Source organism: Condylura cristata, unplaced genomic scaffold (genome assembly GCF_000260355.1).
Source record: "Condylura cristata isolate star-nosed mole 26May11 unplaced genomic scaffold, ConCri1.0 scaffold00024, whole genome shotgun sequence".
Taxonomy (NCBI): domain Eukaryota; kingdom Metazoa; phylum Chordata; class Mammalia; order Eulipotyphla; family Talpidae; genus Condylura; species Condylura cristata.
This window is the reverse complement of record NW_004567125.1, coordinates 10071508-10098442: the sequence shown is the minus strand read 5'-3', so window position 1 is coordinate 10098442 and position 26935 is coordinate 10071508. Positions and strand designations below refer to the sequence as shown.

Genomic DNA, 26935 nt, shown 5'->3' with positions numbered 1-26935 from the left:
TCCTGCTCCCTGCTTTACCTCTGGTGAATCCTCTCACCACTCCTGGCCTATACCCCAGTTATGAATGCATAAATAAATAAATCTTAAAAAAAAAAAAAAGTCCTGAAATCTAGAGACTGGGGGCCCTTTAAGGTCAGGAGTGATGTCTGCCTTACCCAGAGTGGCACCTTCAACTCTCAGCCTGGGTCTGGTGCAAGCAGAATCAGTATGTGAGAAATGATTGAAGGAGCAGAGCCGGTCTATAGTTCTTTATTCGTGGCACTCCCTTTCCATTGTTAGTGGGATTGAGGGTGGGAGAGAGGAGAGGGCAGGGGTCAAGGAGTGAGACTAAAATACAACATTAACAAATAGCATCTGAGCAAAGGTCCTTGACGGAAGGAGGAACCGCTGAGGTCCATTAACAGGGGGCAGAGCATCATCACAGGGGTAGCATCATCACATTAGAGTATAAAGGCATCTCTGATGCCACCATGTGGGCTGGGAAAAGGACCAGGATCAGAAGAATGGGACCAAAGGTGTCTGTCCTACAGTCACTGTGGTGGTTTATCATGCTTCAAGGTCTCGTAAGTCTCCTGATTCTGGGTGCTTAGGCCCTGGAGGTGAAGGTCAGAGAAAAGTCATGAACCTGAATCCATCACAGGGCCCCAATCAACCCCCTAAGACCCTACCCCTTCCAAAGGTCACTGGAAATGCCACCCTTTTGCATTAACTTCCTGGAATTGGGGTGGGTGGGTAAGGAGGGTTTACTCACCGTGTAAATGCCATCTGATTTCTGGGGAGGACAAAGGATAAACATTAGAGATCCACTCTCTTTCAGCATCTTCCCCACCCAGGGGTGGCTGGGGTAGAGAACACCTCTTTGGATACTCTGGGGGCATGGATGCACATTTGCCCACAAGGCTACCCACACACACACAAACCCCAAACAACTCTCACACATTCATTGCACTGGGCTCTACCTTGCCACCTGTGTAACTCAGCTGGGTGGCAGGGCAGGTAGGGGGATATGGAAGGGAGCTTCTGACACTCATACTGATTAGTGCCAAAGACTCATCCCTCCCAGAGGCCACACACCACATGGCTAAAGCCCCAGTAGGGCTGATTTGGATGATTTGTTGACACCTAGGTTGGGGTGAGGGCCCCTGCTGGTCTATACCTCATAACTGGCGACAGTTGCCTTCCGAACCTGGATCTGAGAAGGGCAAAGGTCATTAGTAAAGGTGCAGTCAGTGGCCCATGCCCTTCCCCCAAAAGGGGAAATCCCTCCATTATTCCCTCCCGGATCCAGGCTGCCAGCACCCTCCCACTTCTGACGTCACTGCTGTCCGCTCACCCCTGTGCCCCCTGACTTACTTTGAGTCGACAGTAGAGCAGGGTGAGGATGATGCCGTACAAAAACAGGACTGCATCCAGGATGTAGCAGAGTTCAGGTTCTCCCAGGGCCTCTGAGAACACAGGTGCCCATGGGGTCAGGGGTCAGGGGATAATTGGTCTCAGAGAAGAGGGAAGGGGGAATGGGCTCCATGAAGTAGCTGAAGGCCTAGGGAAACTTTCCAGGGAAGGAGCTAAGTCTCTCCCTCCCCCTAGGTTGGGGCAGTGAGGAAACATGAGAGGTTCTGTTCCTTGGAACTTCTATTGCTGCAGCCCCAGCCTCTCTGTAGCACTGCGGTTCCTCAGGTATATCGTGTGTGTACAGCTCTCAGGGGACCTATTTGTGTTCACTGGACTGAGACCACAACCTCAGCCCAAAGGGGAGGGGGAAGGGAGGCAGTGATGAACTTCAGTGTAGAAACCACAGATGTCTCTGCTAAGTCCTGTGACCTGTGGCTGAGGGCTGGACAGGAAGGATGTGCGTTGGGGCAGGCAGAGAAAACAATTACTCCAGCACTGGTCATTATCTGAACTTGGACTCCTCACTTGGTCCCACCACCCAACACTTACAACAAAGAGACTGCTTTCCCAGGCCTTAAACACCAACGACTGCCCACAGGCTGGGCCAGCACGCCTTAGCCTAGCTGCTTCGGAGAGAGGAAATCTTGTGCAACTAAAAAAAAATCAGAGGGTCTGGGCTCCCATCTGCTCAGGCTCCTATCAGAAGAGCTCAAGGGCATGTGACCAGTGAGATAAAGTACTTTTTATTCTCTGCAACTCTTTCCCTGAAAAATACTGCACAAATCTGAAAAACACCCTGTGTGGAAATATCACCATTAACCTACAAATAACGAAACCAAGACTTGGAAAAGCTAAGTAGCTTGTTTCCAGCTACCTCAAAGAGGCAGCCCCAAGGGCGACCGGAGAGGCCCAGTCCCAGGGTAAGCAATCCTTACAAAGCCAGTGTATTTTGTTCTCTGGGTCCGGCATGACACTACCTCAGCTCATGGCAGCAGCAAATCCCTCCCGCCAGTCACTAGTCACCGCTGGCTACACAAAGGGCCTTGTCTTCTCTTCCCATTTCCCCAGTTTCATGAACCCCTTTCACCCCAACAGTAGCTGCAACCCTCCCTCTTCAAAACACATCCCCTCGCAGTAAAGAGGAGCCAGAATAAAAAGTGAATTCGTTAACGACAGGCCTTAAGAGCAGCTGCCGCCTCCCCATTACTGCTCCTGTTCCTAGGAATGCCCAGGCTCTAGAACTGGGCCCTTGCTGCTGCCCCACCTCAGGCCAACTGCTGACAGAATACGGTTCACTGGTGCCTGGTACAGACCCCAGAGGCAGCAATTGGGTTTGTTCATCTCTAAGCCGTTGTCTCTCCCATCCCCCCCAAGCACATGGACAGATAGCAGCCTTCCTGAAGGGGCCGTAGAAACGTCATTAACCACCTGGAGACCAGCTCCCAACCAGCTCTCCATGATGTTGAGCTTGGGAAGTGGTGCCGTACCCCAAACCAGCTTTTTTGAGTCAAAGAACCAGCCCCCTCCTCCCCTGCCCAACTGAAGTGCCCCACGTTATCCTGAAAACGTGAAGAGGAAAAGAAAGGTGGGGACAGACCTGTGCCCTGAGGGAGACTGGAGAGGACTAGCCCCACGGTCAGCGCCCAACCACCCACCGCTTTATCTTCCGCCATCTGCCTTGGCCCCCAGACCCAAGCCTTCCTTCCCACCCTGGAGTCTCGCTCGCTGTCCTCATCGAACCCTCTCACCTGCTTGTTCAACCAGCAGAAGTAAGAGCAAGGCCACCGCAGGAATCATCTTGGGCGGGAGGCCGAGGGGCCAGAGCCGGGCAGACGCTGACAACACTGCGCAGCTGTCTCAGCGGAGGCTCCCTGACCACAGAGTTCCCCCCTTCCTGCCACGCCTTCCCCCAGCTTTGGCCCCTTCCCCTTCCTGCACTTAAGGCCGGGCGGCGCCCGGAAGGGCCAAAACCAAGAGAGTTAGGAGAGCTGGGCACTTACACTTGAGTCCCTGGACGACCAAACTCCGACTTCCAAGTCGCATGGAGACTCCCATACCAGTAAGGGTTGACAAGATCGGCCCTCTCACGCCACCCTGTTAGGAGCTACATGGTGACACTTTGCCACTCAAGGTTCCCAAAAACCCTCCGTTGCCTTTTCAAGCAATCTGGACTCTAGCCCCTGTCTTGACCGAGGAGGGTACCAAATTGTGTGGGCCACAGGCTTAAGGTAGGGGGAAGCTGAGGGGGGAAAAGAGGAAATGGGGAATGGAGAAGTGGAAAGGACAAGAGTCAGAGAAGGGGTGGAGATGAGCAGGAAAAATTGCTAAGAACTGAGTGTAATAGAGAAGTGGAACGTTAACAAACACTCGAGATTCCCCTCAAAGTGAAAGACGACAAGACAATAGAAATTTGGGCAGAGGGACCGCAGGGCGGCTAATTTATTGTTAAGTTCTCTTTTCCTAAGGACATGCGCAGAAAGCCTGACAGCCAAGTGTTTATGTATGTGCACATACACATACACACACGTCCCATCCAAATGCTGACACTCCACGAAGGAAACTGACTGGCAAGGCAAATTCTGTTCACCTGCTCACCGATCTACTTCTCCAAACACGATGTCTTGGGTACCTAAGATGTCAGGGGGAGGAGGAAGAAAGTGTTACTATAAAGGATCCAGAACCCACTACCATGCCCAAGAGACAGAGCTAAGTCCATGCTCGAGTCTCTGCTGAACAGGATGTGCTCTGTCTCTGTCCCCTCAAAGCCCCCGGCCTAGGATGCCCCTACCACAGAACAACTGTACCTATGATGGCAACGACGTCAGCCAACATGTGTCCTTGAGACATCTTGTCCAAACCAGCCTGCAGAAATGGAAACAGAACAAATTAGGAAAGATGAGCAGGGGAGAAAGGGAAGGAAAGTTTATAAAAATTTTGACTAAGGTCAATAATGACTGGACTTATTTGTTTCAGTCAGGATTCTAACAGAGACTGTTTCTTACCAGGTGGGCAAAACCAGGAGCCTTGATCTTGCATCGATAAGGGCGGCTGCTGCCATCAGACACTAGGTACACTCCAAACTCTCCCTGTCCAAGGAAGGAGGTAACAGTTTCCGTTAATAGGAAGGACACTTTGTCTGCCAAGAAAAATCTCTCTGTTCACTCTCATGCCCTCCCCCACTAACGAGCAAGCATTCACTACCACCCATCCCGGTCCTTCCCCACACACTGCCCTTCCCTCCCACTTCTCTGCTAACCTTAGGTGCCTCGATAGCAGTGTATGTGGCCCCTGGAGGAACTTGGTAGCCCTCAGTATACAACTTGAAGTGATGTATCAGGGACTCCATAGATGTCTGGAGAGAGGAAGAAGGGAGCATCTGTTTGAGCCAGACCTAAACAGTCTTCTCCAAGCACAAAAATAATCGCTACTCTCAAGAGAGACTGAAACCCACATGCAAGTCAGAGAGCAAAGGAGATGCAGGGTAAGAAAGGAGGCTGTAGAAGGTTAAGAATCTATACAATGAGCTATTTGAAAACAGAAAAGTCCAACTGAATTCAAGGTACTTCTGGCTGCCAGCCCCCACCCCAGACTGCTCCTTCCCCGCAGATGACCTTCATCTCTGCACGCTTAGGTGGAGACACTTTGGCATCATCAACTTTGATCTCCCCAGGAGGCATCTTGTTCAGACACTGAAAGATGATTCGGAGGGACTGGCGCATCTCCTCGACCCGACACAGGTACCTGTAGATGAGACAGCAAGACCGGAGAAAGCAGTCCAGAACAGCTCACCGGGTTGGGCAGGACGGGGGGGCTGACCTGGAGCGCGCCCGGTGCACAGCCCTCACTCCCTCTCCCCATGCAGCATGTCGCTCTGCCAGGCCACCACACAGTCTGCAACTTCCTGACTGTCACCATGGATCCTTCCCCAAACCCTCCCCTACTTTTTCTAGACCATGCACAGTATTTCCCTATTTGTTTACCCACTAAAACATATTTTGCACAGAACAGCAAATAAATTCAAAAATCTTAGGGTGAGTAAACAGGAATGGAATCAGGAGCTCAGAATCTAGTGAAAAGAGCAATGGATCAAGATTCTAGTCCCACCTTTAACATTAATCTAGTCCCATCTAAGCTAATCTCTCTTTTTAAAAGAAGAGAAGTGGACCACTTATTGGTTTTCCAATAAGTGTAAATCCTTCAAGGGTACATCAGCACATAGATTCTGTATCCTGTGGCCTTAATAGGAAGGCTGCTTCAGGGCTTCCTGGTGGCCCAGGGCTTCCTATGGCCTGAGTTTGACCCCTGGCCAGGGAGCTATTCCACATTATAGCACAGCAGATCTCTCATGTCTGGCCTGCTTTCTCTGACTTATCCTCAGATTTATGCTTAGTTTTCTCAACTGTAAAATGCAGTCAAAATGGCCTGCTTTCCCCTCAGCAGTATACTTCATTGATCTGCCTGTTCGGCTCCCCACTCTGTCTCTGGTGAATCCTTTCACTGCCCCCCACCCCACAACTCTGGCCTACACCCCAGTTCTACAAAATAAATTTTTTAAAAGGTTTTATTTATTTATGCATATAGGCCATGAGAAAATTCACCAGAGACAGAGTGGGGAGCAGGCCGACTGACAAATTATAGTGCTGAGGGGAGTAGCGGGCAGGTCAGGAGAGGTCTGACACACCATGTGGGTCACCTCCATGGCTGGGGATAGAACTCACATTCACATGGCCACGGCTAGCTTCGCAGTGCTATGTTCCAACCCACTGAGCCACCAGGGAGGGTTCTTAAATATTTTTAAAAATATATTAATTAAAAAAAAAAAAAAAGGGAAGGCTGCTTCAGAAGTTGGCACAAACCATGCCACTGTCGCCATGATGCATGTGTCACCTTCTCCCAGATGACTCTAGTTTTATTCCACTGGCCACCAGGAGTCACTGTGCAATTCTTTGTACATATAAGCATATCTCTGGTCTAGACAGAGTCTAGTTTTCGTCTAGGTGAGCATAAAGACTTTTTTTTAATACCTTCAGTTTGAAGAGCTACATGTTCCCTCTGGTTCTGGAGATAGTCAGCAAAAATGGCCTTCTAACCACATTATAGAAGCCCATTCCCATCAGGCTGCCACAGGATCCAAGATGGCAGAAAGAGCTAATCTCTAATTTTTATCCTCAAGTTTTATCGTTAGTTTTCTCAACTGTAAAATGCAGTCAAAATGGGGCCCTCCCTGGTGGCACAAGGGTTAAAGCACTGTGCTATGGCTATCCACAGCCACTGCACCATAAGTTCTATTCCTGACCAGGGACCTAACCCACATGACACGGTAGACCTCTCCTGCTCCCCTCAGCAGTGTATTTCACTCAATCTGCCTGCTTTGTTCCCCACTCTGTCTTTGGTGAATCCTCTCACCCCCCCTGAACCTCTGGCCTGTACCCCAGCTCTTGTATGTATAAATAAATCTTTAAAAATACAGTCAAAATGAATTCTACTTAGGACGCAGGTATGATACAGGATAAAAAAAAAAAAAAGTGTCACCTTTGTTAGAGTGCTTTGAAAGGCAGCCTAGTTTAACAGATACAAAAGCCCAAGCAGATACGGAAAAGTATGGTAGAGAAGAAGGAACCAAGAGAAAAGGTAGGGAAGCTAGCCAGACAGCGAGCTAAGCAGGGTCTTACCTATCGTAGCAGTCCCCTCGAGAGCCAATAGGAACGTCAAACTCCACCTGATCGTAAACATCATAGGGCTGGGTCTTCCGCAGGTCCCACTGGATTCCGGAGCCCCGGAGCATCACCCCACTGGGGAGTGTGTAGTAGAAATGAGGGTCCCTCCCACAAACCAAGAAAGGTGGCACACTCTCTCCCTCGGTCTCCCCATGCCTTCCCCACACTCCCAGCATAGGTTTAGACTCAGAGCATGGCAAGGAAGGTGCCAAAGTCCTGAAGTCGAGATGTAAGCCTTTGAGCTCCCCCACCCTGAGGAGAGATGAACTTAAGAGAAGTCTGATTCCTCCCACCTAAAACCATAGTTCAGTGCATCTTCTGCTGTCACAACCCCAATGTCCACCGTCCGGTTTTTCCAGATCCTGTTATTGGTCAGCATCTGTGAACCAAGACAACTGGCAGGTGAACACTTTTCCCAAAAGCCTTCAAACCCCTCATATTTCTTTACAACCAGGGACACGCAGCCCCAACAAGTCCTTCTTGGGGGAAGAAAGGGACGAATCCCAACCCTTACCTCCTCCACCTCATCAATCCGAAGAGAGAAGTTCTTAGAAAACTCATAAATGTCATCCATCAGTCCCAGGGGTAGGTCCTACAGTCAAATGGGCAGTGACACTGAGTCCAAGAGCCAGCACTGAAGAGGAAGGCTTCAGCCTCCCCCAGGGCTCCAGAATCAGCAGTCCCGCCAGCCAGCGCTGCCCCCCAGTGGCCACCAGGAGCCCACAGGCATGGATTCAGGGAGGTGGAAGCCTGCTCACCTGGTGCACACCTCCTGGCCTGACGTAGGCAGCATGCATCCGTGCCCCAGATACTCGCTCGTAGAACTCAAACATCTTGATAGGACACACTGGGAATTAGTGACAAAGTCCTGACCCCCTAAGTCCAACAACATGGTGGCCCACTCTCCCAGCCTTTCTTGTGCTCAACCAACCCCTCCTGACAACATTTCTTAAGAATAAAACCCAGGGGCCTTCCTGATGGCACAAGGGGTTAAGTCTCAGAACTATGAAACTATTTGGAGCCACTGCAGCACGAGTTGGATCACCCACCAGGGAGGTGACCACATGGCACAAGAGACCTCTCCTGTCTTGCCTGCTGCTCCCCTCGGCAGTGCATTTCAGTACATCTGCCTCTTCTGCTTCTCACTGTCTCTGGTGAATCCTCTCACTCCCAGTACCTCTGGCCTACATCCTGTTCTTATGTGCCTAAATAAATAAAATCAAATCTTAAAAAAAAAAAAAGAATAAAACCCAGGTTAAATACACCTTCTTCCCCAAGTGTTCTCCAGCTGTTCTCTCTGAATTGTCTGTCTCCTTCATGCCTTCGCTACATCCTGTGCTTCCTTCTCTCGAGCCTTCCCTTCTCCTCATACCTTCTCCCTTTCTTCAAACATCCAGAAAAAAGGAGTCATGGCCCCAATGTCCAGGGCATGTGTGGTCACAGCCATGATGTGGTTCAAGAGTCGTGTGATTTCTCCAAACATCACTGTAGAGAGGTGCAGAGAGGAGAAACAGAAATGGGCACCAAGACGGTAGGCTGGCAGAACACCTCTGGGCATAGCCTGGGGTCTACATGCCAGGCTCGGGGTCAAGGATGCAAGGGGGGTACGCTGTACTTGCAGTGGCCGCAGGAGGAAGGGTGGGTGTACCTCGGATCCACTGGGCCCGGGGCGGAGGCTGGATGTTGAGTAGCTTCTCCACGGCCAATGAGTAGGCCTGCTCGTTACACATCATGGACACGTAGTCCAGCCGATCAAAGTAGGGAAGGGCCTGGGCAGAGGGGGAAGTCTGGTCACATCTAACAGGCCCAGGAGCCTTGGTGCAGCTGCCGGAAGCACTGCTCTCTGTGGGCGTCAGAGGTTGGTGTGGTAAGCCCCTGAAAGGCAGGACGAAACACCCCACTACCCAGTGGTGTATTGATAGATGTCTAAAAACTGGCCCTGTGAGAGGGTGAGGGAGCCTTAATTTGTCACTTGTCAACTTCCTCAGTGAGAACACTCTTACCAGGGCCAATTTTAAACTACCAACACTAAATAATGGAGCCTAGCACAAGGCACAGCAGCAGAGTACAGTATTTTATCTGTCCACCATACAGATAAAATAAATGCCTCAAGAGCAGCAAAGTAAAAGGTAGTGAGAAAAGGATGGGAGAAATTAGGAGTACTTCTTTGCTTTGTTCTTAACATAATATTTAATCCTAAGTGGTGAACATTCCATTTTTAATAATGACTATAAAACTGGCTCACAGTTTCTTCAGCAAAACTGGGAAGCTACATGCAAAAAAATGAAACTAGATCACTACTTCTCATCATACACAAAAATCAACTCGAAGTGGATAAAGACCTACACATAAGAATGGAAACCATAAAATGCCTGGAAGCAAAGATGGGCCAAACACTACACAACGTACACTTCAGCGACATCTTTAAAGACAGAGCACCCAATGCAACGATAGTGACAGCAAGGATAAATATGTGGGACTACATCAAGTTAAAGAGCTTCTTTACAGCAAAAGAGACATTACAAAAAACAGACAGCCCGCCCACTGATTGCGAAAAAATTTTCTCATAAAACCAACGATAAAGGATTGATCACAAAAATATACGGAGAACTGATGAAACTCAACAAAAACAACCCTATCAAAAAATTGGCAGAAGAGCTAAAAAGACACTTCTCCAAAGAGGAAATGCAGATGACCAACAAGCATATGAAAAAATGTTCAACATCACTTGTAATAAGGGAGATGCAAATTAAAACCACGAGATACTACCTCACCCCAATGAGAATGGCACATCTTCATACAACTAGCAACAACAAATGTTGGCGAGGATGTGGAGAAAAAGGAACTCCCCTGCACTGCTGGTGGGAATGCAAACTAGTACAACCATTATGGAAAACTGTTTGGAGGCTCCTCAAACTGCTAAACATGGAGCTCCCTACGACCCAGCAATCCCACTCCTAGGTTTCTACCCAAAAGACACAAAAACACTGATTCAAAAAGATACCTGCACCCCCATGTTTATTGCTGCTTTAATTTACAATTGGAAAGACATAGAAACAGCCCAAATGCCTAAAAATGGATGACTGGATTAAAAAGATGTGGTACATATACACAATGGAATATTACTCAGCAACCAAGAAAAAGAAACACATGCCTTTTGCAGCAACATGGATGGAGCTGGAAAAGATCATGCTTAGTGAAATAAGTCAGAAAGAAAAGGAAAAATACCAGATGGTTTCTCTCATAACAGGAATATAATGGAACAGGCGAGAAAACAGTGATAATGATGAACAACTATATACCAGAGACATTTTGTGGGGTAGAGTGGGGAATGAGATCAAAAACAGTGGGGGGAGGGAAATGCACTAGACTATGGTGATGGCACATGGGTGATCTGGTGAAGGGGGGATTGCAACTGAGATGGAAAAATACACAAAAATATGTAAAATAAACTACTATAAAATTAAAAAAGTCCTAAGGACACTGAGAAGAGAGGGGGAAAAAAAAAAAAAACTGGCTCACAGAATTCCTGAAAATTTAACTCTGTTTTGGAAAGCCCAGATGTGGCTGCAGAACACTACAGACACAATCTCTGGTCCCTGTGACACCCTGTCCAAGACATGAGCTTCTCTGAGATATTGAGAATGCCTGGAAGCGAGGGCTACGAGAAGACAGAATGCCTGGAAGTGAGAGCTACGAGAAGGCAGAGACCAAGAAGGATGGGTTGGTTTCTGGTAGGAATGTTGAGTAGAAAGAGCTGCCAAGAAAGTGACGTCTAATCTGTCTGGTGCTGAACAGCTTCAGTTTCCAGGAAGGAGGCGGAGCCAAGACATCCCTTTTTGGGACAGTCAGTTCTTGCCCTGATGTCACTGTGACGTAGATAAAAGTGCAGGGTTGACTCCAAGGGCTCTGAGACCAGAAACCCTCAGGCTCTCTCAGGGAAATCTTTCTTCACTAAGGAAGAAACTTCAGATTCCCTTCCCAGATCCTGTGGCTTCAAACCTGACCCTCATCACTTGGGTCATGCAGTTCCACTAAAAATGACAAACTCCAGGTCACGCTGACTCATCACGTGTTTTGAAAACAGATTTAGACAGCTAGAAGATACAAGAATCGGCTGTGAGTCCTAGGAATTAATGTCTCTCTCCTCTCCCTGCCACCAGCTTTGACGTACAGAATGTTCTCAGAAGAGAGAAACTGAGGCACTAGAGGAAGGCTAAAGAGGCCAGCCAAAAGTCAGCCACAGAAGAGCTGCAAGTGCAGCTCCAGCCCCAAAGTACTTCTGTAGATAAACCAAATCCAGGTGACAATATCCCCAACTACCTCCCTTCCCTCCCAAGCGTGACCTCCATAACCTCTTCCCCGGGGTTTTGGAGACAGTAAACCAGGAAATACCAGGCTAAAGCATCCCTAGGTCCTGTCGACCATGCAGCCCTCACCTGCAGGTAGGTCTTGTACTCAATGAGCTTCTCTGTGCCGCGGTGGAGAAGCCCAATGTGCGGATCACACTTGCGCACCATCTCCCCGCTCAGTTCCATCACCAGGCGTAGAACTCCGTGGGCTGCTGGGTGCTGGGGCCCAAAGTTCAGGGTCAGGTTTGACACCAGTGTGTCCTTTGGAGGGTCCACATCTGAGAAGTGGGAAATACCTCAGAGCCAATTGGTAATTCTCTTGGAAGCCCCAAGAGAGGGCATCGAGTCAGCCTCTCTCCCCATGGACCCTGCCCGTCACTCTGTGCCTTAAGTCCCTCATCTCTGACACAACCAGGGAGAGGACCGAGAGAAGGAAAGGGGAGACGTAAACTCCCTGATGCGAGGTACTGTGAGTTTCATTCACTCCATGTCTCCCACGAGACCTCAGTAATTGTACTAGTAGCAATAACTTAGACGGTCCTTCCTATGGGCCAGGCAGCTACTCTAAGCATCTTATTTATTTTCATTAATTTAGTTGTCACAACAATGTGAATAGTGGGTATTATTATCATCCTCATGTTATTGGAGAAACTGAAACCAGAGAGGAAAAATGACTTTTCACAGTGCTAGTCAGTGGCAAAGCCAGGATGTTACAGGCCTGCTCAGCTCCAGGATCCACAATGATACACTGTGCCTCAAAGGTTTCGGAGGGTCAATCAATCAGGAAGTGGATCCCTAATCCCTACTACTGAAAGACAATTTTGACCCTCAGGAAGCTTACAATTTGTTTTGGGCAATAAGTTAGATGTGAAAAACTAGTAACTCAGGTGATGTTCACAAATTACGAAAAAAGTGGCTTAGCCATTAAGTATTCAAACCTGGAGAGAACACTATAAAGACTACATGGAAGTAGGACCTGCATCCAAAACAACACCTTGGGGGGCTTACCATGTGCCAGTCTCCACATTAGCTATTATTTAGTCATCACAACAATACTATGAAGGAAATAATGTATTCACTGGTAAATGGAAAATTGAGATTTAAAACCAAAGCTACCTTTGCAGCGCAAATCTTTCATCAGGGGTTTTGGAATCAGAAGGACCCAAATCTGTCATTCAGACAGATTGTGTATCCTCAGTCAAGTTTTAATATCCCTGCATCATAATTTCCTCAAATTAGGGCTAACACAGGATTACTTTCATAGGGTTGTTATGAAATAATGCAAATTAAATACTTAGCAATTGGTAGGTATACCGCTATTGCTAAGTCTTTGAAAGGTAAGTCAAAGCGCCTTGGAAAGTTTTGAGCAAGAGAATGAATGACATGGTAAAATGATGTTCCAGGAAGAGATGATTCCATACTTTATATGTGACAGGTGGAGGGGAGGGGCAAGGTCAGTGGCATGAACCTAGAGAAAATGTAAGAGGGAGATCCCCAGGAAAAGGGGCGGATCCATCCTGCCCCACCCGAAGGTGGATGGAGCTGCACAGGGAGGAGGAAGCTGGAGAGGAGGAGACTGGAGAAGGAAGGAAGCAGCATGGAGAGTCAGGAGGAAACCTGAGGGAGGCACATGGAGCAGAGAGATGTGTGAAGAAGTTGTGTTTGCTTCTTAGTCCTGGACTGGTTGAAACAGGTGTAGGTGAGAGATCCATGGGGAGGTTAACAATGGCAGCTTTTATCTTGGTCTTGATTTTGCTCTTTTCCTCCTGGACTTCTCTGGCCATTTCTGACTCTTCCCTGTGAGTCACTGCCAGAAAGTGCTTTAGACTCGTGGTGGGCTTCTGGGCTCTGCTTTGGGTCAATCCTGTTTGGCTGAACATTTACCCACAAGGGGATGGGTAACTCCAGGTGCTTGATCTGGAAGTGATATTCTTTGTCTTTTCTGTATTGCACACTAGTTAAAGTTCTTTTCTACTAAAGGCCTTATATGTTTTGTCTTAATGCGGTGGATGGCCAAACCTATGGAGAGCAGGAAGATTTGAGGGTTCTGGGGTGCCCCCTCCCTGACCTCTAACAAAGAGTCTCCTGAAATAGTCAATATCTAATATAACATAAAGCTGATATAACATAAAACATAAAGCTGCCTGGTGGCGCAACAGGTTAAAGCACAGCATTAGGAAACTAGCCGCAGTGGCTTCACGAGTTCAATCCCCAGCCAGGAAGGTGACCCACATGGCCAGCAGACCTCCCTGTCTCTCTGCTGCTCCCCTCACCAGTGCATTTCAGTCAATCTGCCTGTTCAGCTCTCCAACTTGTCTTGGTGAAGCCTTTCACTGCACCTGTACCCCAGTTCTGAATGCATAAATAAGTCAATCTTTAAAGAAAAAAGAGAGAGAGAGAAAACAGCCAAAGACGGTGAAAAAAATTCAGATCTGAGGAATCAGAATGGAGCTGTCACTGCTCCAAATCAAGTCAAAAGGAAGAAAAAGTTTTGATGGGGAAAGAACTGTTTGTGATTCAGGAAGACCAGTTTGTCTATCACCCAGAAATGGAAATATACTGAACCTCTGGAAAAGGCTGAAGCTAGCGATTTCCCTTTGGTAGGACCTTCAAAGGTTGCCTGGTACCTACTCTTTCTTTTCTCCTGGAACATTCTTCCTCACCTCTGCTTGACAAAAACCTGCTGTTAATCACTATTTGTTGAAATGCAGGGTGAAAGAAACAAATAGGTTAAAACTCACCTAAGACAGAGAGCTCAGGGCACTTAGGCATTATTTTGGGCAGGAATGGATGTAGGCTGGGGCAGCAGCTGTGAGCACTCACCATTCCAAGGTGGAGGTTTCCAGTGGGCTGTTTCCTTGGTAGGGAACATGACAGCTCCCCCAAACTGCTCTGCCCATTCCACATCTGGCTGCCATTGCCGAGCACCTCTGGGGAATTGAAACAGATAGCAGGCACAGGTTCTTAACAGCGCTTGATTCCTCTGTTCCCATTCACTCAGAGGGCCCAGAGAAAGGGTTCTTGCATTCCTCAACCCCAAATCACTGGTAAGAGTTTGCTTAGCTTTGTCAGAACAAGGGGTTCCATTCCTACTAACAAACTATGGCAGAATCACTTCACCTGTCACCTGTCTGCAGGTTGTGGAGCCTAACTCCTACATGGTCTTCTCATTTTTATATTCCCATTCTGATGAATAAAAATTCGAGCAAGGTGTTTACTCAAGGTCAACAGGAAACTAAGAAGAGAAGAGGAAGACACAGATACCCACATGCTGGCTGCAGGTTTCAGCTTAAGCATGGCCAGATTGAGGCAATGGGGACACCTGGCATCTTGTTTTTTTCTCTTCCATAAACTCCACCATCAGGGGTGCTTCCACTGATGGCAGGCACCCCATGACCGAAGGCGGGAGCAGCAGCAGAGCATAAAGCAAAGGTGACACTATCACTAGTAGTGAAAGGCAAGGTACCTCCATTTCACTCCCGGCAGAATGAGTTCAAGGTTCTCCATCCCCCCCCTCGGTCAGAGCAGGTGTCCTTACAACCCTAGAGCCGGAGAGTGCAGGCCTGGGGGAGGGGGTCGCAGGTCGGTGTCATCTTTTCTACGGGCATAAAGCCCGTGTGTTCCCGCATTCGAGAGACCCTACATTGAGGCGGGCACGCCGGAGACGCCTAGGGTCTCACCTGCAGGGTTGGGTCGGCAGTCGGAGCCCCGCCGCGGGTCGCAGCGCCCGGGACGCGCCACCCCGCAGCCCACACAGCGCCCTCAGCGCCGCCATCTTGCCCGCTGCGAGCTGTGGAAGGAGAGCCGGGCGGAAGTGGCGCCGCGCCGCCTTGCAGGCTTCTCTCCCGTCAGCGCCGCGTGGCCGCCATCTTGGAAGCGGGCAGGGCTACGACCTGACGACATCCGGGTCTCAGAACGGCTCTGGCTCCGGCTCCGCCCAGACTCGCGTTTCCAGGGTCAAAGGAGGAGCTTGCAGCACCACGGGGTCTGCCCTGCGCTCTGTTCCCATCACCAGCCCGGGTGCTGCCTTCCCAGCCCTCTGCTTGGCTGCCCTCTGGGATTGCCCCAATTCTGCCTTGCACCACTAGCTACCTCTTACCCCATTCCAGAAATTTCGGAGGGGAGCAAAGCCAGCTAATTTCCAGATGCCCTAAATGAATTAGGGAAATGGACCCCAGTGAGACTGGGCGGGTCTGAGTGCTCCCGCCCAGCCCAAAGGAGAAAGAGCCTGATGCCAAGGCCACCAGCTTGGGAGCACGCCATCATGTGGGTAGGGGCCACGGCATCGCACATGAGAAAGGGAGGCGTCTATGGAAGATCACCTAACTGCCGGGCTTCCGAAACATACACCTCCAAATTGCACATCCCTCTTCCATCCCGGCTCAGTTTCTTTCGGTTCAGGATGAACCGGACTTGACCTAGGGCAGCCATCGACAACATGGAAACGCAGTAGTACCAGAATCAGCACCCTGTCTGTTGGGAAGAGACAGGAAGAGTTTTGCAGCCTCTCCCTTGGCTTCCAGGCGCAGCTCCAGCTGGGCCACCCTGGAGTTTGCCCCTCCCTCCCATTCTGAGCCTAGAAAGAGGCCTTCCGCACAACTCCCCCAGACAGGGTCTCTGGAACACAGCCCACCAGCAATGCCGCAGGGTGGGGCAGACAGTGAATTCATCGCTGTAGAGAGAGAAGAAGGCCAAACTTGAGTCTAGGAGTTGACCTAATGGGAGCCTTACCAAAGGGTGGGGCCCTATCCCTGCCTTTGGGGATAGGGCTGGGCCTGGGCAGACTAAGCAGTCCTCATCCAGCCAGAGGCTCTGCCTTGGTTACCTACCCCCTTTGTCACCCACCTTCTCTCTGGGCCTTCTCTCCCTCCATAGTTGGAACATAACGGGGAGGGGGGCATGCAATGGACTGCCTGGCAGACTAGGTTAGGGCCTGGATTTGCCCTAATCTAGCTTGGAAGAAGTTGGGGTAGACACTTGGCTGCTTGGCCCTGGGGGCAGCTTGAGCTGGCACTGACTCCTGGGTGCTGCCTGGGACACTGCAGCTTTTGTTATTTCTCCCTGCTACCACATACCCTCTGCTAGGACTCTAAGGTCCTTTGTCTCTCACTAATTAGTCACCCCCTTTGTCCTCATCTCAGATTGGGGGTGGGAAGGGGCAGTGAGCGACCTCTGGTGATGGCTCCTCTTGCCCCTGCCTTTTCTAATCTTCCATCCTTTGTCTGACTGCTTCTGTCCAGCCCCCCTTAACTTAAGGCCAGGGTCAGGGCATGTGGTGGGCCCAAATGTAGGGCACCCTCAGAGGGTGGGCCAGAGGGGGTGATAAGGCAAGTACCAGTGACCTGAGGAGGAAGGGTGGGGAAGGGAAGTATCTGGGCGGATATGACATGGGGGACAGGAGGTGACAACGCAGAGCGAGAGAAATGGGGCAGGGGCAGGTGGTCCACCCCTGGAGAGGAAAGGGAGAGCTGACAGAACTCTCCTTCCTGGGGATATCCTGGGGAAGTGAGTTGCCATAGCATGGGCTAAGCAGGCTTTGCCCCTAATTGTGAGCCCTCTCCTTCCTTGCCTCAAGCATCCACCCCCAAGACGTCTGAGTTCTCTCCAGTTCAGAATCAGGGAGTCATCTTGCTTCTTTTCCCTAACCACTATCTCTCATTTCCACACACTGGACTCTTGTTTCCCACAGCACCCTAATTGTCCTACACACAATGAGGCTGCCACCCTTTCCCTGTCCCAGAGGGAATGAGAAATAAAAAAATTGCTAGATATTTCATGAACATGAGCTCTCAGGGCCAGGTGGGGTCAGAAGAGGGAGCCAGGTGAGGATTTCCTCAAGTGATACAGGATGCCTCCAGGTTCCAGAGACAGCAAGTCTGTCCCTGTATTGGGGCCTGGCCTGCTGACTCGGGGTTGGGGATGGTTCTAAGGCAGCCGGAATGGGATCTGGGCCAAGAGCTTGGGGGAAGCTGCTGGAATCTGGGCCAGGGAAGTGGGGAGTCAGGAAGTGGGAGGGGGAGCCCTGGGGGGAATGGAGGCGGAATGATTGTTCCCGGGTTTAGAGGGGGTGGATGGTGCAGCTCGACTCAGGAAGCCCACGGGGGAGAAGGACTGTTAGAAAAGAGGAGGTTCTACCTGGGACCCTCCTTCCACAAAAGGGAAAACTTAACCCTCTTCTTGTTACCTACCCCCTTTTCAGCAGCTCAGCTGGCCTTGGGCAGCAAACTCCCTGCCCTCTGCTCTCCAGGCCCATCTCTCTGTCTCTGGCACCCTTCAGCTGCTTGATCACGCCCTGAGCCTTTTACCCTGACCTGTGCTTTCTCAGTTCTGTACTTTTCCAAGGCTTCCTTACCTGTACCTCATGCCCTCTCCTCCCCAACCCCCACCCCCACCCCAGCAGCTTCCTCCCTCCCTCAGCCCTAGAGTCAATTCAAGGGGCACAGGGCAGCCTGAGAGAACCCTGAGAAAAGGAAGCCTGGGTCACTTTGGGTAATGGGTGCCAGAATTCTCCCTTTCTGTGTCGCTGACCAGGCTCTCTCTAATATCCTACTCCTGCGTGGGCTCTCCAAAAAGGGAAGGAGACAGGGGAGAGATCTGGGAAAAGTCTTATCATCAGCTAGCTTGTGCCTGGGATGCATCCGGCTAGAGATTCCCCACCCCTGCGCTAGAGATTCCCCACCCCTGGGTACGTCCTCTTTTATTTTTTTTAAAGGAAAACCAAAAATGAAATTTTGGGAAGCATGAGACATACATATGAGTTCTACAGAGCGCCCGGTGAATGGCTTTATAGTTTCAGCCAATAGCAGAGGTTTGACGCGCTTTATAAAAGAGCTGGCACAGAGAGAGGCTAGGGAGACCCACAGACCCATAGACTCAGGGAGAGGAGGAGATAGACAGACAAAGAGACAGTGGAAAGAGGCAGAGCCAGGGCAGCCACGAGGCAAAGCCAGACAGAGTCTAGCACAGAGGGGGTGGCCAGTAGCAACAGGGAGAGACAAAGACCCAAGAAAGGGGTGGGAGGAGAGTTTAGAGGATCAGACCACCAGGCACTGCTCCGAAGTCTAAGGGCCAGGCTTTCTCCCTCTTCCTGAAGGTTCCAGCCCCTCTGAACACTGCCACTGACCCTGGCAGGGGTCTGAACCCCTGGACCACAGAGAGGAGTTTTCCAAAGCTGGGTTGCTGGTGGGGTGTGGGTGCCCAGACAGCCTGAGAGCCTCCGAGAGGCAGCGCCAGGGCCATGCATCCCAGGAGGGGCAGGGTAGGCTGCCAGCCCCAGCCAAAGGGAACCCACTTCCCCCCGTTGTTCCCCATTGTGCCAGTCCCAGTTTCCCGCTGGCTGCTCCTGCTGCTGCTACCATCCCTTCTGCCCTCTGCACGGCTGGCCAACTCCCTGCCCTGGGAAGAGGAGATCGTGTTTCCAGAGAGGCTCAACGGCAGCATCCTGCCAGGTTGGAGCTCCCCGGCCAGGCTGATGTACCGCCTCCCAGCCTTTGGGGAGATGCTGCTCCTTGAACTGGAGCAGGACCCTGGGGTTCAGGTTGAGGGGCTGACGGTGCAGTACCTGGGTCGTTCACCCGAGCTGCTGGGCGGGGCTGAGCCAGGCACCTACCTCACCGGCACCATCAACGGAGATCCTGAATCGGTGGCCTCTCTGCACTGGGACGCGGGAGCCCTGTTAGGGGTGCTGCAGTATCGGGGGGCTGAACTGCACCTCCAGCCCTTGGAGGGAGGCACCCCTAACTCTGCTGGAGGTCCTGAGGCTCACATCCTTCGCCGGAAAAGTCCTGCCAGCGACCAGGGTCCCATGTGCAACGTCAAGGCTCCTCCTGGGAGCCCCAGCCCCAGCCCACGAAGGGCCAAGGTAGGCAACCCCAGAATCTGCATCCTCCCGGGTCCTCTGCCATGCTCATGTCTGTCCCACTGACCCCTATTCACCTTCTCTCCACCCACTTCCACTTTTGGCTCTTCTGCTGCCCTCCCTTCTGCCTGCCTTTCCTCTTTCCACCAGCCTCCTTTCCTGGGGAGGCTCTGGCTTCTCCCTACCCCAGCCCTTCGCCCAGCCAGATCATGTATCACAAAGAGGGTTCCCAGATGTAGGTCAGATACTCTGCTTTATGCTCTCCACCCTGCCCCTGCCTGGCTAGGGCACCTCTGCTGGCCCAGCCCTTAGCAATAAGGCTCTGCTAACAGCCCCTTGGCCTTGACTCTATTGTAGCCCAAATCTGATTTATAATTTCCACACCCCCTCCCCCTCATACTCACATACACACATCAGCTAAAGGAGTGTGGTTTGAGGCCAGAGGGATTGACCTCTCACTTCTGGAGCTGCCTTCAGAAAACTGTTACAGAAAACGGCAAAGGAGGACAGCATCCACCCCTCATACTCAGTCCCCTTCCCTCTGTGGGGTAACTGCCAGGCTGCCAGCCCAGGCTCCATCCTTCCTTCCTGCCTGTCCCTCTCCCCTGCTTCTCCCCTCCCTTCTTTTCTTTCTTCCCTCCTCCCCTCCCCCACTCAGTCTCCAGCTTTAATCCAGACCAGATCTCCACACCCGCCACGCTGAGAACTGGCCCTGGCCCTAACTGCTGACTGAACTGTTCCTTCAACCACACAGAGCAGACACGTTGCAGCCTGGCGCTCTCGCCCCAGTCCTGTGAGCCCCAGTCACACTTAGGCCTGGAGACCCCCTCACCCTCTCTCAGAGACCATCTCGGACACTTTTCACTTTTGGGGCCCCTGCAGCTAGGACAGGGCATCTCCTTCGCCTCTCCTCAGAGCCAGCAACTGATTTCTCAGAGTTACCACAAAACCCCTGAGATCTGGGCTTGGAACAGGGCCTAGCCCAGACCCAGCAGGAATCCCACCCCTTGGGGTCTGTGCTCCCCAGCTGCCGCACTGAGTTCCAGGCCCAGAAAGAAAGGAAGAGAGGAGACAGCTGCTCCTGTGTCTGGGAGGATGTTTCAGGACGCTCTTCTCTTTCTTCCCCAGCGCTTTGCCTCACTGAGTAGGTTTGTGGAGACCCTGGTGGTGGCAGATGACAAGATGGCGGCGTTTCATGGCGCGGGTCTAAAGCGCTACCTGCTGACAGTCATGGCAGCAGCAGCCAAGGCCTTCAAGCACCCAAGCATTCGGAACCCTGTCAACTTGGTGGTGACTCGGCTGGTGATTCTGGGCCCAGGAGAAGAAGGCCCCCAAGTGGGGCCCAGTGCCGCCCAGACCCTGCGCAGCTTCTGTGCCTGGCAACGGGGACTCAACCGCCCGGAGGACACGGACCCTGAGCACTTTGACACTGCCATCCTCTTCACGCGGCAGGTGAGGCCCCATCAGCGCCACGGGCCGGCACTGCGCAGCCACGCGGAAGCACAGCTGCCGAGACTGAGGTGCTGGAGTTGTGCCGGGCCACACAGCCACTGCTCTCTGGGCCGTCAGTGCGCAGACCCCCACTCACCTGGCGCCCAGCCCAGTGGGCCCTGAGGCCCTAGCTCATGCGTCTTCTGTGGTCCCTCTCCACAGGACCTGTGTGGGGTCTCCACTTGTGACACGCTGGGCATGGCTGACGTGGGTACCGTGTGCGACCCGGCTAGGAGTTGTGCGATTGTGGAAGATGACGGGCTCCAGTCGGCCTTCACTGCTGCCCATGAGCTAGGTGAGGTGGGATATCTGGGATGGATGAGAGGAAAATCAGGGTGTGATGACGGGACAGACAGGGAGCTCACTGGGTGCTCCATGTGCCCCGGCCAAGCGTCCTCATCCTTCTCTACTCTGGGGGTAGACAAACATTTAGATTTTTCTATTAAATGAATAATGCCTGGAGACCTGCTCTGTGTGTGTGTATCTGGAGTGGGTTGGCACTGTACTAAGAGGGGTATGGTTCATAAGAATTATTGATGAGATTTATAAGTTCAGGTATGAGATGTGTAAGGGTCAGGAGTGTTGACTATAAGGAAAACTGGATAGGCAGGAGACCTGGGTATATTTTGGGGGAGGGAAGATGCTGATGTGGCTACCTAGCGAGTGGCCTCACAGTCCCCAAAGGTGGGGGCAGGGAAAGATGGAAATGGATCTGACAGTCCACAGCAGCAACCATGTTTAGAGTGTAGACCCCTGCGGGCACAGGGAGGGCAACCTCAGAAGCTAGCAGGGCCTCTGCTCCTACAGGCCATGTCTTCAACATGCTCCATGACAACTCAAAGCCATGTGCCAGTCTGAATGGGCCTGGGAGCACCTCCCACCATGTCATGGCTCCTGTGATGGCTCACGTGGACCCCGAGGAACCCTGGTCCCCATGCAGCGCTCGCTTTATCACTGACTTCCTGGACAACGGCTATGGTAAGTAGGTGCACCCCCCCCATAAAGGGACTCGGTTCTATCCCCACCTTGTTTAATTTTGCCACATTCCACACAGCTCAGAGAGCTATTCCTCCAGTGTCCTTCCTCTGCAGCGTGGGCTAAGTGCGACGGTTGGTGCTTGTATGGCCCCACTTATTCCTGGAACCAATAGCAAGCACAGAGAGGCAGATTGTGGCTCACTAGAAAGAGAACTGGCCAGGCCCTCCCGAGTGGTGCACCAGGTTAAAGAGCAGCACTGCAAGCGAGTTGCAGCCACTTCAGTGCGAGTTTGAGTTTGATCCTCAGCCCCAAAGCTGCCCCACATGGTGCAGCAGCCCTCTCCTGACCCGCCTGCTGCTCCCCTCAGCAGTGTACTTCATCAGTTGGCCTGCTCCCCACTCTGTCTCTGGTGCATCCTCTTACCACCTCTGCGCTTCTAGCCTGTACCCCAGGTCTATATGAATGAATAAATAAGTCTAATAAAAAGAAAATTGCCACCATTTGTAAACACCAACTCATTAATGTCAAAAAATAAAAAAGAGAAATAGAACTGGCCTTCAAAGTGTCAGGATGACCAGTGCTAGGCATGTTGCTGTACAAAGCAGACTCAGAAACAACATCTGTAGTTGGTGAGAATTGTGCTTAAGGTTGCTGTGCTGGTGCTGTTCTTCCAACGTGTGGACCTCTGTGGCTCTGAGCTGGTCATTTCACCTCTACTTCGCTGGTCTGCAAACTAGGCATGGCAGTGGGCACCACCCCTAGGTGGCGGTAAGATAGCAAGAGATCGTGTTGGTTAAATATTTAGCCAATTCTAATTCAAGCTTCTTCTAGCTGTCGGATTTAGAGCCTCAGTTCCATCTTCCCCAAGGAGGCCCAGGCTTTCTGCTGGTCCCTTAGCTCATGGCTGACTTCATATTTCCTTCCAGGGCACTGTCTTTTAGACAAGCCAGAGGCGCCGCTGCATCTGCCTGCAACTTTCCCTGGCAAGGACTATGATGCTGACCGCCAGTGCCAACTGACTTTTGGGCCTGACTCACACCATTGTCCACAGTTGCCACCGCCCTGTGCTGCCCTCTGGTGCTCTGGCCACCTCAATGGTCATGCCATGTGCCAGACCAAGCACTCTCCTTGGGCTGACGGCACCCCCTGCGGGCCCACACAGGCCTGCATGGGTGGCCGCTGCCTCCACGTGGACCAGCTCCAGGACTTCAATGTGAGCTCTTGGCATGGCTTGGGGGGAGGGACGTTGGGGAGAAGGTTTCAGGGCCTGGCCCTGAGCCCAGGAAGAGTCTGTTAACCCCACCCTTCCATTCTGTGTTTCTGCAGATCCCACAGGCTGGGGGCTGGGGCCCCTGGGGGTCTTGGGGTGGCTGCTCCCGGAGCTGTGGGGGTGGTGTCCAGTTCTCCTCCCGGGACTGCACAAGGCCCATCCCCCGGAATGGTGGCAAGTATTGCGAGGGTCGCCGCACCCGCTTCCGTTCCTGCAATACCCAGGACTGCCCAGCAGGCTCAGGTGAGGAGTGAGAGGGTGTGGGGGAGCAGGGTCTGTCCCTGAGTGCAGAGGACCAAGGGGACTATTGACTATCCCTGCTGTTAAGGGAATGACTTCATCCTTCTGGAACCTTACCTGAAGTCTGTGGGGAAGAAGGGTTCTCTGCTGTCCAGAAGTCTTAAGGGGCTAGGTGGAAGGGCTCGTGGGACACTATGAGGAGGGTGGGATTCTGATGGTCTGCTTCACCCCTGTAGCCTTGACCTTTCGTGAAGAACAGTGTGCTGCCTACAACCATCGTACTGATCTCTTCAAGAGCTTTCCAGGGCCCATGGACTGGATCCCTCGCTACTCGGGCGTGGCTGCCCGGGACCAGTGCAAACTCACCTGCCAGGCACGGGCACTAGGCTATTACTATGTGCTGGAGCCACGGGTAAGAGCACGCCGAAGCTTGTCAGTGCTCAGGCACACCCACTGCTTTCTGGTGGCAGAAAGACCCTCCAGGACAGCACCTTTGCTGGTGCTGGCATTCCCACAGCCCTGCCAATCAGCACCTTTGCTGGTGCTGGCATGCCCACAGCCCTGCCAATCAGCACCTTTGCTGGTGCTGGCATTCCCACAGCCCTGCCAATCAGATAGGGGTATTTGGAAAACCAGCCCCAGACCCTGGCTGCTCCATTCTGCCCAGTTTCCCCTGCTCACTGCTACCACCCCAGGTTTCTTTTCTTCTCTCCCCTCCTTCCAATGCCCCATCCCACAAGAATGAAAGTTTGTGGACTTTGGGCAAGTTTTTGTTTCTCTTTCCCTGGCATCCTTTGTCAAAGTACAGTGGGGGCCTCATTTGGCTCATGGGTGGTCTGTCCCTGTCCCTGCACTCTCTCTGTGTGCCAGTCCTAGTGGAAGGCTTCAGAGGAAGGATAACCCTGCTGGGTCGAGTTCCTTTGTGGCCGCCAGGACAATTCCTGCAGGCTGCCGCCCCCTAGCGTCCATCGGGGGCACTGTCGTCCAGGTTTAGGTGTGGGTATTGAATGGCCGTTGGCTCCTTGTCTCCTCCACTTCACAGCTACCTCACCTTTGAGAAGGCTCCTAATCTTTCTCAACCTCAACGTTTCATCCCTAATCCTCCAGTAGTAGTTGTGAGATTTAGATTCTTGCTAATAGAACACTGCTTCGTAGTGAGTGCTCTGAAATGGCGACTTTGACATTTTGATGATCATTGTCATCCCATACAGTGTTTGGGGCTCACTGCAACCACAATCCGTCCACCCCCCTTCCCCCGCGGCTTTTCTGACACCCATCCCATATAGGAAATGGGAGCCACTCCAGACTTTGGAAGAACCCTGGTATTGCTCTTCTCCTCAGGTGGTAGACGGGACGCCCTGCTCCCCGGACAGCTCCTCCGTCTGTGTCCAGGGCCGCTGCATCCATGCTGGCTGTGACCGTGTCATCGGTTCCAAAAAGAAGTTTGACAAGTGCATGGTGTGCGGTGGGGATGGCTCCAGTTGCAGCAAACAGTCTGGCTCCTTCAGAAAATTCAGGTTCCTCCATGATTCATTTGTTCTTCCTAACTTCCTGGGACTATTTCTGGAGTCTGAGGAGACAGTGAACTCCACACCGTCTCTCCTCTCCAGGAGCTCAGCCTGGGGGGGAGAGAGCCATGAGTGCAGTGACAGCACAGAGTCCCACCTGTCCCACAGGTGTTGGCAAGCAGCTGTGTTAGCAGAGAGGGCTTCCCCAGGAGGTGACTGAGCTGCTTGTGGAGGGAGAGTGGGAGCTGGACAGGCACAGGAGGGGGTCTCTGAAGGGCATCTCAGGAGCTGGTTCTCAAGGTGCAGAGATGAGAGCGTGGAGAGCACCTTGCCTGAAGCTCAGCTCTAGGTGGGACAGCCCACAGAGGTTTGGGGAGACCACATCCAGGCACGTATGTACACACCTACAGTCATAAACACAGCTCAAGGAGATTGAGGGGCTCGAAGAGGCTGAACACCCCTCTGTTTCTTCCACACAGATACGGCTACAACGATGTGGTCACTTTCCCTGCGGGAGCCACCCACATGCTTGTCCGGCACCAGGGCCCCTCTGGTCACCGGAGCCTCTACCTAGCCCTGAAGCTCCCGGATGGCTCCTATGCCCTCAATGGTGAATACACGTTGATGCCCTCCGCCACTGACGTGCTGCTGCCTGGGGGAGTCAGCCTGCGCTACACTGGGGCCACCGCAGCCTCTGAGATGCTGTCAGGCCATGGGCCTCTGACCCAGCCCTTGACCCTGCAGGTCCTAGTGGCCGGTGACACCCAGAAGTCACGCCTCCGGTACAGCTATTTTGTGCCCCGGCCAACCCCCTCACCAGTGGCACGGTCCACTCCCCAGGACTGGCTACAGCGGAAGGCACAGATTCTAGAGGTCCTTCGCCGCCGCCGGCCTTGGGCAGGCAGGAAATGACCTCATCATCCCGGCTGCCCTTTTTGGGCACCGGGCCTTGGACTTGGCTAGGAGAGAGAGGGGGCTCCTGCAGCTGCCTCCACCAGAAACAGTGGGAGAGGCCCTCTTATGGCCCCCCTGTGCAGGCTGGCCCTGTCAGGGATTCCTGCCGTTGGTGGCAGTGATGGATGGTGGATGAAGATAGGAAACAGGCCCTGTGCTAACTGCCCCCTCTGCCCTGCTGGCCACAGGAGGGAGGGGAAGTCAGGGTGGTCACTGTTGTATTTATTTCGTATTTATTCACTTTCATTTAGCACCAGGGAGAGGATGAGGGCAGAGTTGCTGGGGAAACTGACCCCTAGCTCCTCCAAGCCCTCACCTGGTAGGTGGAAGTGATCTGTGGTATGTGTGTGTGTGTGTGTGTGTGTGTGTGTGTGTGTGTTTGACATCCTGCCCTGCTTACCTCTCCCTGAATCTTGTATTCTGGGAAGGGGTAAGCTGGGCCTTCAGGGAGTAAGGGAGTATGATATTTTTAACATATAAATTGAATCCTGCTATTTATGTGCTCCTTTTGGAGTCAGACAGATGTGGGCTGCAGTATAAGTTTCCTCATTTGCCAATAATAGTACCTCCTTGGAAATTGATTAAAGCATTAAATAATGTAAGTAAAGAAGCAACATCATGCCTGGACTTGGCAAGTGCTCTACAAATAGCTACTTTTAATAGTTAATACCACCTCCCCTGCCTGAGGGTCTGCACTGTGCCAGGAGAAGGCAGAGATCCACGCCCTGACTCTCAGGCTTGCTCCTTTGGTTGGAAGAACATGAGCCCCAGAGCTGAAGCAACCGTCAGAGAAAAGACTCTGTCCCTGATCCTAGAGGGCCCCAGTCACGTGATATATAAGAACTACCCGGCTACAAGCACGGGTGACAAGAACACAAAGATGTGGGCCTCTCTGGCGGCACAAGGGTTAGGTGTCAGCACGATGAAGCTAGCTGCAGCCACTGCAGCAGGAGTTCGATCCCCAGCCAGGGAGCTGACTCACATGGTGCAGCAGACCTCTCCTATCTCACCTGCTGCTCCCCTCAGCAGTGTATTTCAGTCAGTCTGCTTGTTCTATTCCCCACTGTCTCTGGTGAATGTTTTCATCCCCCGCACCTCTGGCCTGTACCCCACTTCTTGTATGCATAAATAAATCTTTGGGAAAAAATCTTAAAAAAAAATAAAGATGCAAAAAT

The 26935-nt window shown here is 52.0% G+C and overlaps 3 protein-coding genes across 3 annotated transcripts; 1 reads left to right on the top strand and 2 right to left on the bottom strand.

Moving 5' to 3' along the window:
* Positions 1-239: 239 nt before the first annotated feature.
* Positions 240-3257, bottom strand: FCER1G (Fc fragment of IgE, high affinity I, receptor for; gamma polypeptide). Its single transcript, XM_004688404.2, has 5 exons — positions 3141-3257; positions 1354-1445; positions 1157-1192; positions 752-772; positions 240-593 (listed from the first exon to the last, which is right to left on the bottom strand). The coding sequence occupies exons 1-5, from the start codon at positions 3187-3189 to the stop codon at positions 531-533; spliced, it is 261 nt and encodes an 86-aa protein (XP_004688461.1). The 5' UTR covers positions 3190-3257; the 3' UTR covers positions 240-530.
* Positions 3258-3801: 544 nt separating this feature from the next.
* On the bottom strand, positions 3802-15327 carry NDUFS2 (NADH dehydrogenase (ubiquinone) Fe-S protein 2, 49kDa (NADH-coenzyme Q reductase)). Its single transcript, XM_004688403.2, has 14 exons — positions 15142-15327; positions 14285-14391; positions 11549-11739; positions 8758-8878; positions 8482-8594; positions 7868-7942; positions 7624-7701; positions 7403-7488; positions 7065-7184; positions 5004-5133; positions 4649-4744; positions 4395-4478; positions 4197-4254; positions 3802-4021 (listed from the first exon to the last, which is right to left on the bottom strand). The coding sequence occupies exons 1-14, from the start codon at positions 15234-15236 to the stop codon at positions 3984-3986; spliced, it is 1392 nt and encodes a 463-aa protein (XP_004688460.1). The 5' UTR covers positions 15237-15327; the 3' UTR covers positions 3802-3983.
* A 3371-nt stretch (positions 15328-18698) lies between these two features.
* On the top strand, positions 18699-26726 carry ADAMTS4 (ADAM metallopeptidase with thrombospondin type 1 motif, 4). Its single transcript, XM_004688094.2, has 9 exons — positions 18699-19322; positions 20448-20771; positions 20973-21105; positions 21618-21788; positions 22715-23001; positions 23115-23301; positions 23535-23710; positions 24640-24815; positions 25286-26726. The coding sequence occupies exons 1-9, from the start codon at positions 18699-18701 to the stop codon at positions 25716-25718; spliced, it is 2511 nt and encodes an 836-aa protein (XP_004688151.1). The 3' UTR covers positions 25719-26726.
* Positions 26727-26935: the final 209 nt, after the last annotated feature.

Excerpts from the sequence above, each read along its gene's own strand:
- FCER1G (XM_004688404.2), bottom strand. The coding sequence starts at position 3,189 with ATGATTCCTGCGGTGGCCTTGCTCTTACTTCTGCTGGTTGAACAAGCA. Across the intron at positions 1,193-1,353 it reads TGCTCTACTGTCGACTCAAA|ATCCAGGTTCGGAAGGCAAC; the intron begins GTAAGTCAGGGG and ends TGCCCTTCTCAG. Across the intron at positions 594-751 it reads AATCAGATGGCATTTACACG|GGCCTAAGCACCCAGAATCA; the intron begins GTGAGTAAACCC and ends CTTCACCTCCAG.
- NDUFS2 (XM_004688403.2), bottom strand. The coding sequence starts at position 15,236 with ATGGCGGCGCTGAGGGCGCTGTGTGGGCTGCGGGGTGGCGCGTCCCGG. Across the intron at positions 11,740-14,284 it reads GAAACCTCCACCTTGGAATG|ATGTGGACCCTCCAAAGGAC; the intron begins GTGAGTGCTCAC and ends CCCACTTCTCAG. Across the intron at positions 7,489-7,623 it reads GGATTGATGAGGTGGAGGAG|ATGCTGACCAATAACAGGAT; the intron begins GTAAGGGTTGGG and ends CTTGGTTCACAG.
- ADAMTS4 (XM_004688094.2), top strand. The coding sequence starts at position 18,699 with ATGCATCCCAGGAGGGGCAGGGTAGGCTGCCAGCCCCAGCCAAAGGGA. Across the intron at positions 21,789-22,714 it reads CTTCCTGGACAACGGCTATG|GGCACTGTCTTTTAGACAAG; the intron begins GTAAGTAGGTGC and ends ATTTCCTTCCAG. Across the intron at positions 23,302-23,534 it reads GGACTGCCCAGCAGGCTCAG|CCTTGACCTTTCGTGAAGAA; the intron begins GTGAGGAGTGAG and ends TCACCCCTGTAG.